Source organism: Canis aureus, chromosome 24, assembly GCF_053574225.1.
Source record: "Canis aureus isolate CA01 chromosome 24, VMU_Caureus_v.1.0, whole genome shotgun sequence".
Lineage (NCBI taxonomy): Eukaryota > Metazoa > Chordata > Mammalia > Carnivora > Canidae > Canis > Canis aureus.
This window is the reverse complement of record NC_135634.1, coordinates 11381896-11395270: the sequence shown is the minus strand read 5'-3', so window position 1 is coordinate 11395270 and position 13375 is coordinate 11381896. Positions and strand designations below refer to the sequence as shown.

At 40.5% G+C, this 13375-nt stretch overlaps 1 protein-coding gene and 1 pseudogene across 10 annotated transcripts in view; both read left to right on the top strand.

The window, feature by feature from the left end:
- The window catches only part of MTUS2 (microtubule associated scaffold protein 2), a 593760-nt gene that overhangs the window by 532394 nt on the left and 47991 nt on the right, over positions 1 to 13375 (top strand). For all 10 annotated transcript variants that reach the window (XM_077868253.1, XM_077868251.1, XM_077868248.1 and 7 more), the window contains one exon: positions 2825 to 2891. In XM_077868253.1, the coding sequence (XP_077724379.1) occupies positions 2825 to 2891 (67 nt within the window). The remainder of the gene's footprint in view (positions 1 to 2824; positions 2892 to 13375) is intronic.
- LOC144296667 (U6 spliceosomal RNA) lies at positions 631 to 731 on the top strand (annotated as a pseudogene).

Genomic DNA, 13375 nt, shown 5'->3' with positions numbered 1-13375 from the left:
CCTTACCAGGAACAGTTAATTAACACATATTTTGCTTGTTATATGTATTCTGACTCTATTCTTATAATAAACTAGGGAAAAGAAAATATTGTTTAAAAACTCACAAGGAATGGGCACATAGGTGGTTCAGTTGGTTGAGTGTCCATCTCTTGATTTCTGCTCAGGTCAGGGTCTCAGGATCATGAGATGGAGCCCTGCCTCAGGATCCACGCTATGTGGAAAGTTAGCTTGAGGATTCTCTCCCTCTCTCTTTGCCCTTCCTACCCCCTTATACACGTGTCCATGTTCTCTCTCTCTCTTTCAATAAATAATTTTTTAATTAAAATAAATTAAAAATCACAAGGAAGAGAAAATACATGTACAGTACTGTACTGAATTTATTGGAAAAAAATTGAGTAGAAATGGACTCACGCAGTTCAAACCTGTGTTGTTTCAAGTGTCAGCTTTATTTCAGTTCTCTGGCTGTACTTAGGGACTGAGGATTAAAAACATTTCTTTTCTTTAAAGATTTTATTTTTTTAAGTAATCTCTACACCCAGCATAGGGCTCGAACTCACAACCTCAGGATCAAGAGTTGCATGCTGTACTGACTGAGCCATTTAGGCATCCCCAAAAATTATTCTTGGTAGTAGAAACAAGTTAATTTTTTCACTAGTTTATTTCAGGTATAAAGAGTATCATGGCCCCTGAGCAAGGATGACACACAAATCTGTGATGCATTCCACATTTTTTAGAAAAAAGATTATTTCAAGGTAAATACTGAAATTTACCCTCTATGGAATACCAGATTTTCTTAATTTGTAGTAACAAGTTGAATGTCAGCTGGCCACATTATGCCATGTTTAGAACAAGCATAGAAAATCCTTGTGATCTGTCTGATTAGAACTCTTTCCCTGTTAACCAGACTTCAAACTATTCTAGAATCAGGGCAGACCCAAGAAGGTTTTTGTTTGTTTGTTTGTTTGTTTTTTAATTTGAGAGCGAGAGCATGAGTTGGGGGAGGACCAGAGGGAGAGAGACAAGCAGACTCTCCACTGAGCACAGAGCCCCACACAGGGCTTAATCCCGGGACCCCGAGATCATGACCTAAGCCAAAATCAATAGTCAGATGCTTAACCAACTGAGCCACCCAGGCACCCCAGGAATGTATTTTAAAAAGCAAAACAAAACAAAAAACAAAAACAAAAAAAATGGAACATAAGAATACGCCAGTTCTAAACACATTTAGATCCTTTATATGGAGAAGCCCTTAGGATCTATAGGATGTTATCTAGTTGCAAATTAAATGAAAGGAAAACAACAGAGTTATAATAACAACTAATATTTATACAGAACTTCTAAGTGCCAGGCACTGTTGTAACTACTTTGCATATATTAATTTTCTCAGCCCTCATTATGACCCTGTGCAGCGGGCGTGGCCTAGAGACAGCATTGCTTAGTGATTAGGAAAATATCTACTCTCAGGTGTGATTCTAGCCTTCAAATTCAAGGAAGGCAAAGAAACTATGGGATGGAAGGAGTAAGCTTCATGAATAAAAGGGGGGGCCACTGTCCCTCAAAGGATATATTATTACTACATTATTCTTAAAAGAACCATGAGCTAAGAATTACTGATGCCTGTGACTATAAGAGCTCTCAGTTTATTATGCAAATAGAGTTTTACTTAGGTAGTATGAAATTATGACATTGAATACATAGCAAATACCCTCTGGATGACTTGAGACTGTCCATCCCATCAACCCAAAGTAGTACATGTGTTACCCAGATCTATACATAGCAGGCACAAGCACAAGATTGTACCAGCTGCCTATTTTCATTTGGCACGGGTTCTTTGGAGGTGCTGAAATCAGAGTCAAAAGAGGTTAAGAAAGAACTTTCACAAGACCCTGGTGATATTCACACTAGATATCTGGTTCACATTTTAGCTTCATTCCCTTTTCGGAAATGTTTGCTCTGGGACTACATTCTGCAGAGGGAAGAGACCTTCTGTGAAGGCCTACATTTTTGGTATCTCTAATGTGAAGAGGATTTATATAGCACACCTTTCCTCGTTATAATTAGTAACAATGAAAGCATAACAAATGTCACTATTTCTGGTGACTCTGTAACCCAGATTACAAATTCAGCATGTCTTTGGTACTCCTGTTTTATGTCAGAGAAGACATATGATTTGAAAACAACTTAGCAATCATTTAATTACAGATGGTATCCTTTGTACTTTATAGCACTTCCAGTGGGACTTCTCTCTTGTTTCTTCTGGTGATGTAGACAGTGGACAAAAAACCTTGGAAACCTTAAGGTTTGGTGTTGGTCTCCTCCAGAGAAAAATGTTTCGTGTTAAGTCTTCTGCTCATTATTTGTTAGGCAGCCAACCATGTATGTACTGAAGAAAGGGTAAGTGTAAGGGACAGTTGGTAAAATAAGCATTTGCCCCTTAGGAGAAATATGGCATGGAGGTTTTCATGATCAAAAATCTCAAAATAACAATAATGATTAACAGTGTATGATAATACATACCAGGTGTGCATGGCAGAGGCGTGCAAAGAAGTTTTGTAGGACGAGGTATACAAGAATACAATCAGAGAAAAGCACAACCATGGATAACACTATTATTACATTGCAAAATTTGTGATTTGAATGTGATACAAATGAATGAGTCATACATTGTTTTGCAATTTTTTTCTGTTTTTCTATAATGAAAAAATTACCTTCTTAAAGGCTAGACTTATAAATATTTGTTTAATATGATTCATTAACTAAACATGTGAAAGTGCTTATCTAGCATAAAACTAGGGGACTCTTGGTATCCGTTTTGTTTTTTCAGAGTGAAAGTGCCCTTGTGAAAGAAAAAGAGCTGTCAATCGAACTTGCAAACATCAGGGATGAAGTTGGTAAGTAGGGCATTGAAAATGAGGGACATAAAGAATGTCTTTTCCTGATACTTATGAATGTGTAACAAAAGCAATTATGTCTCATGTAATCAGCCAGGACAAAGCTTCCTGGACAAATGAAGTATGTTACCCTGCACAGTGGTGGGTTGTTGTAGTCTTACAGGGAGCCATAATTTTTATATCTCTGGTATTGTAAAGACAGCTTCCAAACAGTTCACAGTGGAAATAATTTGGCCTCGACTCCGCTCTTCACAGGTGGGAGCACACATATCCGGCTACGTGGTGTGCTGTGACAAGCAGCCCTCCATCTAGGTACCCCTGGGGCAGACAGAGCTCCGAAAGGAAGCAGTACAGCTTTGCTGGGTAACGTGAGGTGCTCTCTGCAGTATATCTCTGCAGATATCCCAAGGCTTCCTGCTCCTGTATACTTTGCCATGAAACACTCTGTGATACAGAATGAGATCAGAAACATAAGCCTGGATGAATTAAACATGCTAGGGTTCATGTCGAAACTCCTAGACTTTGGTGGATAAAATGGTATAGCTGAGTCTGAACCATCAGAGACCTTGTAGATGATAGGATGACGCCCCCAGACAGGGGGTGTCCTAGAGATGGATGGGCTTTTACCTCTAGGCCAAAGATCAGACCACGTATTTTCCATGTTCCAACTTCTTGATCCCATTTGCCTCTTGAGGATCTGTTCCTCTGTTTCCCCCAGGAATTGATCAGCAAAGGTGAAATTAGCATGGCCTATCCCCTGCCGGCCTGCTCTCTTCTCTTTACAGAGAACATTTCTCCTCCATCCACTGTGGTCCCATGGGCAGCCCATCAAGTGTGGGTGTGGCTCCCTTCATGAGTGAAGGGACTTGAACAGACCCAGCCATCCTTGACAGGTGGCCCAGCACCTTTTGCTTCAGGCCAGCCATGAAAATAGGCCTTGAATCTGAAGACCAGACTTCCTGGGGCACATGTGCAGTGGCTTGCATAGTGATTTCCAAATACTGTGTCCCCTCTGCCCCCCCACCTCTATTTTTTTCCCTTCTTTAAAATTGAGGGTTGTTCTTCTCTGTGAGTTTTGCGACTTCTTTTGTCATTGAGGTGGGTCCACAGTGGGCTTCTCTCCCCTTAGGAAGACCAGGCCCTGGTGGGAAAGCAGTAAAGAACAGTTCCTCCTTCCCAGCCTCACCTGTGTGGGATCCTGGGTAGGGAGACCATCCAGCTGCAGAGGCTTCTGCCCATGGCCGTTCCCTGAGGAGGAGCCGCCGTGTGTGAGCACATATGTAGGTTTCCTGAGGGAGGCTTTCCAGGACAGCAATGGAAAAGTTTGTGAGAGGAGCTCACAATGGGCATGTTTCTCGAAACCCATGAGTTTTTAGATTGTTCTGAGACTTAACGGCTCTGAGCATGAGCTTTGCAGGCTAATGACGCAAGTTCAGGTAGAGCGGGTTGGCTAACCTCTCTGTCACTCAGGTTCCCCTTCATAACAAGGAAAGTCGATTACAGAGGATAATGCTGACAAAGCAGCCTATAAAGGAGAGTCTCATAACTATTTGGTGTGTAGCACCTTGAATCCGAAAATAGAGGACAAAGGCTTCCATTGTCACCTGAATTCCTCCCCAGAGAGATGTCTGCACCCCCATGGATAAGCTTTGGATCTGGAGTGTGCACCCTGATCCAACTAGATAGGCTGTGCCCTATACAGTGCCACCTCCCTTCATCTGTTCCTGAAGCTTCTGAATGCAGCAGGAACCACACAAGGATTACACTGAGTTTTTGTATTTAAGTCTTATTTGATGTCTTCCCTAGTGCTAAGAATAGAACCAAGAATCATCTGCCAAGTGAATAAACTGTGGGGTGAAGTGGGGGGCAGGGGCAGAAGGCATTGGCAATAGCAGGGCCCGGGCCATTCCACTGAATACTCAGCCCAGTGGATGCTTTAGCAGTAAGTTCCTGAGCCTGCAGAGACTGCAGAGACTGCATCTGTGGAAGAAGATGGACCTTGCACTGTGAGGATCTACTATGAACTGTAAAGTCCACAAATTCTCCTATCTTGGCCAGCAAGGACCACCCCTGAAGGGAAAAGAGAATTAAGCTTATAAAGATGACTTTGAAATGATCATTTAGAAAGAGAGATTGGCAATCCTATCTCTTTACCAGCAGCCCTCCCTTACTTACACCCTGTCTACAGAATTAGATGCGGGTCACTGGAGCCGGGGGCCCTGGGGGGCCATGAGGGGCAGCAGAGCAGAGGGGCGTCAGCTGGAATTTCTACATGTTGTGAATTCAGACATGGAAGAGGAAGAAGCTGCAAACAATCAGAATGGTTTAGGAGCACTTACTGCAGATCCCAGAAAGGGCTGGCCTGCGCCCCAATCTAAAAATTCCTGCTCAAGCTTTTCATTCTCAAACTCTGAATTCTATCAGTATCTCCTCCTGAGTACACATCAGTTGTTTACATCCCTGGTGGGAATAAATGCAATCAAAGGCTTTTAAGCATCTAGCCAGAAATTTGAGAACCAATGAACTACATTGAAGGAATGGGGATTTTGATTTGGGTCACGGACAAGGGAAGGGGGACACTAGGGAATTTGGGGTAGTCCTGGGAGGGTGGGGTCCCCCAGTGGAGGTCTTTGGGCAGCAGGAGAGCCTTGGGAGAGAAGCCCAGGTAGGAAGGGAAAGGGGACAAAAAGGAAAGATGCAGAGGACAAATTCCACCAGCTCTGAAATTACACCTAGAGTTGGCCTGACTCCCAGATAAAGGAAGGGAATACCCTCCTCCTTTCTTCACCTTGGCCGGTCAGCCTAGAGCTGTCTGACTCTGTGTCTGCTCCCAGCTGGTTAGATGGGCTTTCGGGAGCCAACCACAGAAACTAATTCCCTGATGTGTTTGCTGACACATTTCATATTTACAATACATTCCCAATTGTGACATGTCTCATGGAGCTACAACAGAATCTTCTAGAAGCTGTATAAACTGAATAGTACCTCGATCAGAGATTTTGACATGTGTTATCCCACACTGATGGAGAATCCTGATTATAATAGTTTTTAAGTAGAACTTGCTGGCGGTTGATTTACAAGTAAACTTTGAGACCATCCCCTAATGAGTGATGTTTTCTGACATCAGGTATGTGGGAGATTTTTCAATGGTAATGACCAAGTCTCCAATACCAGTAGTTCTGAACAACTGGCCTCAAATCCAGGGGTTCCCACAACCCCTTCCTCAGGTCCAGTCATTCATCAGAATGACAGATAGAACTCAGAAAAACACTTGACTTACGTGTATTAGAAAGGATGCAACTCAAGAACAGCCACATGTAAGACTTGCATAGCATGAGTATGGGCAGCAGGAGTATGGGAAGCAGGAGCTTCCATGTCCCCTCCAGATGTGTTACCTTGCCAGCTCCTTGAGTGATTACCAACCTGGAAGCTCTCGAGATCCTTTGTTTATAACCCAGGCTCCAGCTTCCCTTTTCCCTGGAGATCAGTGAGTGGAGCTGAAAGTTCTAAGCCTCAAGCCACCTTGTGTTTCCAGGGGCCAGCCCCATCCTGAGGGGCTCCTGTGTAGGAGCCCTAACCTTAATCACCTTATTAGCATAAGCTCAGGTGTGATTAGGACTTCTGATGGATAACAAAAGATACTCCTCTCTGGAAATTCAAAGGCTTTTAGGAGCTCTGCCAGGAACCAAGGACAAAGACCAATGTATTATTACAGCACACCTAGCCAAGGTACTAAGCAGTTGTGGAGAATGATTCATTCATTTAACAGGGTCCTAGGCGCTTTGTATATAGCAGCACAGAGTCATAATGTTTTGCAGCTGGTGCTGGTCCAGATCTTAATGACTCTGGCCTATTCACCCCATTTTAAAGATCAGTAAACTGGGACTTTGTGAAAGAGTTTGGTTAAAACTGGAACATCTACAAGAAAAACCAAGAAGGACTTTTTTCCCCCTTAATCTCAGTCCATTCATTCATTCAACAAATATTGAACACCTCATATGTATGAAGCACAGGCTAGGCAGTAACCGTGGATGGTAGGATCCTGTAATGGGGCATCCCTCTTAGTGGAGATTGACACGCATCCACCATGCAGCCACTCACCAAGCCCTGTGCCCCAGCATGTGGCTGCTGCCACTCAGAGGAAGGAGCACTTTTTTCTGATTTTCACAAAGGCATCATGTGAGTAGCTTGACCTAGTGCTATATACTGATCAGTGATAACTGGGACTTACTTGTGTCCTCCAGGAGCTTATCATCAAAGCTCCATGGAGGAGGGGCTGTCTGAGATGGACTCTGTAGGATGACTAAGATTTAGATAGATGCGTATAGGAAGGGAAAGAGCACAGTTACTGAGCACCTGTTGTCCCAGTGAATGTGCTCTGGACCAACAGGTGCCATAACCATTTTCAATCATTGCCCATTCTGCACATCTATGGAAAGAAAAAGTCTACTTCTTTCCTCTTTCCATATATCAAAAAAAAAAAAAAACTTTCCACAATTTTCATGTAACAGTTTTAAAACATTTAATCATACTGATAAACTAGAATAAGCTACTCCTCTCCTTTGAGCACTTAGATTTTCACCATTTTTTGCTATTATTTGCAGTGTTATACAAATTACCTTTTTCCTCATGTCATTTTCTTGGGAATATATTCTCAAGGTGTAGATCAGTCATTCTGATAGAATTTCATGTTTGCTTTAAACTCATCTGTATGTGAAAGATCCTTGATATTTATCCTATAAATCAAGATAAAAGATTATGGTGGATTTTATCTCAGTGTAGCTAGGGTTGCCTTATAAAGAAAAAATTCCATCAATATTTTTCTCTCCCTTCTTCCTTCCTTCCGCCCTCTCTCTTTCTCTCTGTCTCTGTCTCTGTCTCTCTCTCTCACAGACTCATACACACATACCTGAGAAGAAACACGTAAAACTCAATTGTGTACCAGGGTGCAGTTTGGGATGGAGCATTTTGTGATCTAGGAGTGAAGTCCCTGTGAAGAAGCTAAAATTGCCATCATCTGTGTGTTATGTCATATCTCTTGTGGATGTGGAGACAAGGATCTCAGGTCATCCTTCTTGAAAGCTTCTCATCCTCAAGTCACCCTTCAGGGACGATGGCTCTTACCCTGTGTTTGGAGTTGACCTTAATTGGGTCTGTCCTTGGAAAAACCAAGCTATAGTGATTGTGGGATGAAGGGCATGTTAGAGCTCCAGGGGATCAGAATCCATCACCATATCCTGGGGAGGAGGAGCAAAGAGGCTAGAAATAGAATATTTGATTTTTTAATCACTTTTTTTGGAATTCCCAGAAAATATAGTTCTTAAAATATAAGCATCAATTTTTAGATAAGTGGTATTCTCCAAATTTGGAAGTAGAATAATGAATAATTGAAGGGTCATGCTTATATTTGTAAATGCTGAAATAGATTTATAAAATGTTCTTCCTAGACGTAGATTATTTTCTTTCAAGATTTTATGCTTCAAGTTGTTGACCACCATCACAAGGATATTTATGGTCCTCCCTCTAGCAGAGCTGTCTTATTAGGAAGCCTGAACCTTAGAAAAGTATGAATTATTTAAATATATATATATGAATTAGATGAGCTCTGCGCATAGGCAATGCATAGCCGGATTTAAACTGAGCCTTCTGGTTCACACTCCCAGGTACACTGCTGCTCTTGCAGCCAGTTCAGAAGTCCTGCAGATTTGAGATGGAACAACACTAACCCCACTGCACACGTTCTTCCAGATTCCTGTCTCCAGTCCACTCAAAGCTGTGACTCTCTGATTTGGTATGAAATTCCGTCTCATCTTCAAAGTTCTCAATCACCCCAGCTGCCCTCCTTCTGGCTTTATTTACCTGCCACTGCCCCCAGCCCCTAATGCTGATGGACAAAGCTGCCTTCTGTCTCTGGCGTGTCTTCCATCACCTTCTCTTAGAGCTTCCTCTCTTGACCTTGTTACAATGTGTGTTCTAGCTGTCCCCATCCCGAGCCAGGCACAGGGCTTCTATCTTTCTGCCAGCTTCAGACTTAAGATGGACTTTGCTTTTTTCTCTCTCAAACACTTTAAAAATACTTTAACATGAAATATAGTTTTAAAACAGTAAGCAGTGCTTATAACAAAGCAATAATCTAAGTTTTTAAGATATTATACACAAAGCTAAATTATTAAATCCACATTTTGATTGAAGTTAATTTATTGAAACAAAGCAATTGAGTTCATGACAATATACTCCTCCCAGATGGTAGCTTAATCAAGGTAGATTTTTATTTCTCTCATGTAAAAGTCAGGAGAGAAGCACCTATGGGCAGGTATGGTTTTGCTCTACAAAGTCCCCAGAGGACCCAAGCTTCTTGCAGGTCACTGTTCTACTACCCCAAGACTGTGGCCATTTTCATCATGCCCCGGTGTGGCAGTTGGTGCTACTATCATCGTATCTATATTCCAGGTAGTAGGACGGAGGAAGAAGTGAACAAAGAAACAGAATGAGTCAGCTGTATTTGGGAGAAAGTTTTCAGGATCTATACTTCAGTGTATATCTCATTAGCCAGAACTAAGTTCCAAGGCAAACCTTGCCACAACAGACTGGGAAATGTGGCTTTTTTTTTCTTGGTGACCTTGGTGAATTATTTTATTACTAGGAGGAAGGGGAGAATGTATATTGGGGGCTGTTAGCAGCCTGTGCCATGGGGCCCCAATTGCCTCCATCAGTGAGATGGGGATTGAGAGCAAAGGATCTAGCAGAGTGTTTGGAGGAATAGTGGAGGCTCAGTGTGTTATAATTCCTTTATTTTTTTTTATTATTTATGATAGTCACACACAGAGAGAGAGGGAGAGAGAGAGGCAGAGACATAGGCAGAGGGAGAAGCAGGCTCCATGTACCGGGAGCCCGACGTGGGATTCGATCCCGGGTCTCCAGGATCACGCCCTGGGCCAAAGGCAGGCGCTAAACCACTGCGCCACCCAGGGATCCCTTATAATTCCTTTAAATGTCAGATTGGATTCTGTCTTCTTTCCTCTCACAGCTTTAAAAAACCTGAGTCAAAAATGCAAAACCAAACAGATATCTCAGAAAAAAAATCACTAATCTTGGGATCACAAAAATATAATGCACATTTTCCGATTTATAAAAATATATTTTCTAAGCACACCAATTAAAAGACAGTTTTGTCAGATTAGATTTTTTTTTAAAAAAGTAAAGCTCCACTATATGCTGCTTAAAAGAAACCCACTTTAATTATAAAGACATAAATAACTTAAAAGTAAAAGGATGGGGAAAAGATATGCTGTGCTAACACCAATCAAGAATTGGAGTGTCATGTTGATATCACACAAAATAACCTTCAGACCAATAATATTACCAGGAGATAGTGATAAAGGAGTCAGCTCACCAGGGAAGACATAACAATACTAAGTAACTATGTACCTAACAATAGAGCTTCAAATAACATGCAACAAAAATGGATAGAATTGAAAGGAGAAATAGACAAATATAGAATTAAGTTGGGAGACTTCCCTCTTCTCTCAGTATCAATAGAACAAGCAGACAGAAACTCAGTAAGGATACAGAAGACCTGAACAACACTATCAACCAACTTGACCTAATTATCCTTAATAGAACATTATATCCAACAAGAAGAACATGCATTCCTTTCAAATACACATGGGACATTGAACAACACAACATATTTTGGGCCATAAAAGAAACCTCAACAAATATAAAAGAATTGAAACCATACTAGATATTTTGGACTATAACAGAATTAGACTATAAATCAATAACATTAAAATATCTGGGAAGGACTCCAAACATTTAGAAATTAAACAGCATACTTCTAAATAGCCAACAGGTCAAAGAGGAAACCACAAAGTCAATTAGAAAATATATTGAATTGAATGAAAATAAAAATACAATATATCAAAATCTTTGGGTTGCAAAATTCTCTCTGAATTGCAGAGTTCACATCTTATTAAATTTGTTGGACCACTTGGGAGAGACCCAGTATGTACTGTCACTGTCCTGGGCTGTCTGGTGGGGAGGTGTGAGTAGTGTTACTTGAAAGAAGGTTTGATCTAGTAGATTTGGTAGATCTAGTAGATCTAGTTAGATCTAGTAGATTTAGAAATTTGAGCATGACAGTATGGCTTCAAGTATACTGCCTTCTTTGCGATATGGACTACACAGCATGGCTGGCTTCTGCAATTACATGCCTCTTCTGTAGAGAAATGATATTAGTTCTGAGCTGGGAAAAATTCAAACCAGTGATGTCAACTACAATGATTAGATTTTATTCCAGTGAATGCAATTTTATAAAATCCTTTTAGTTTCTATCCCAAACAGGTGCTTACAAATGCATAGTAATACCAAAACTGCAGGCTCCTTTAAATGTACCAAAGACTGGGTTTGGTTGCCATGGAAAATACATTATCAGCTACAATTTTACCAAACTGCTACTTTCTCTGAGACAATTTATTATTCTCTGAGACGATTTATTCCAATTGGCAGCAACATGTTTTTTTGATATTTATAAAAGACTTTTAAGTCAATACACATAGCACATTCTAGTTATTTTATATGGAGATGTCTGTTTTGTGGTTCCCTAAAATATATACTATTCTATGAGCAAAGATAATTTTCTTTCCTGATATGTACAATATTTTTAAATCTGCCAGTTTAATCCTTAACTAACCTGAATTGACTGACTAGAATAAATCAGGATACCAAGGACTGCCCCTAAACTACCCTGAGGATAAGGAGCTTCTTGAAACTCAGAACCAGCTGCTGCCACAAAGCTGTGACTTTATAAATCTGATACTTGAAGTGATGTATGGTTTTCAAAGCCCTTTCATATATTATTTCATTTGATCCTAACAGTAACCCTAATAGATAAGGTAGATAATATCACCACTGTTTTAACAGTGAATAAACGTTGCCTAGAAAAAGTAAAAGCAAACCCTAAATCACATAACCGTAAGGAATAACAGAGCTGGGTCCTTATCTTGTTCCACCATGACTATAGCATGCTGCCTTTGTGTTCTAAGATCCAACTGATAGCGGAGGGAGATAATAAAAAACAAGAGAAAGACATGATACGCTGTCAATTTAACCTGAAAATTGCTGAAGAGCATTTTGCAAAATATGTGTTTTAAGTGACAGTCACATACAAGTTATGCAAGTGTAATTGCTTCCCACTTGTGAATTTTTCATACAGGGATCCCCCTCTTATTTTTCTTTGTATCTGGTACTCAGGTTCAGGGCTTAGCACAGTGAATGTGGACCAGTCACTGCTTCACCTTATAAACTTGACTGAACCCAGGAGAGGTACCCATTAGTGTGCCAGGAGTAGAAGAGGAATGTGGCATGGTCTCTGATTTTGGGTAACACTTATGCATTGCAGAGACACACATAAGCAGATCATTAAAATTCAGTGTAGTAAGTAAGGCACTAGAAGTCTGCAGCTCAGAGCAAGGGTTGTAACCTTGGCAGGGATCCAGGAAAGGCTTTTAGGGGTTAAAACAGCTGAGCTTTAAGGAAATGAAGGAATGAAGAAGTGATTCTCCCACATACCAGATCAATTACAGAACCAGCATTAATGACATCATTTACTTGGTCTCTCCATTGGAAAATGGGAAAAACAGTAAAGACAGATTTTCCGTGTGACTATCCCTAAGAAGAGGAATGAGTTTGGGTTTATGAAATGAGTTGGTGTTTATGAAACTCTTTATTTGCATAAAAAGCAAGAGCAGCATTTGGGATTTAAGACTCCAGTGATTTGCTTTTCATAGACTTTTTTAACATTTGATTTTTCTTGTCTAATGATATGATGAATTATTCTCATGCATCCAATTATCTACAAAAATCACCAGGGCCATCCATATTCAGGTATTCAAGAGTACTATCAATCTATTTGCTTAATTTGGCAGTTGATTTGAACAAAGTACCATAAATGACAGTATATTATATGCTTGTGATTCAGGTCACTCTGAAGTTCTTCAACCAGGTTTTCGAGGTGTTAATTCTGGTGAAAAAGATGAAAACCAGACCATTTCTGTGTGCAAGTAACCATGTAAGAACTTAGTAGGTTTCAGTAATAATGAATCTGATCATGAGCTCAGGGTTCCTTAACACAACGGTCTTCTTAAAAATCAAAAACAAAACAAAAATAAAAAATAAAATAGCTCAACGGCTCATGATGATGACTGTGGTCAGAGTTGGGCTAATCAGAATGATGGTTCCAGGTGGAGAGACCAGGCTGGCAGCTGAGTCTGGGCATTTACCTTGGTGGATCTACTGTTTTCCAGCTTTTTTTGGTTTTCTTTGTTAGTATACCAGGAAGGGCTCTGACTTTCAAGGAAGCACCTTTTAACTAAGTTCACTAGATCTTGATGTGAAATCAAAAAATACCAATTTATTAGTTTACAATTGCAAATATATCCCCCTCATAGGCAGAAAACTCTAGAAAACTAAAATTATGATCAAAA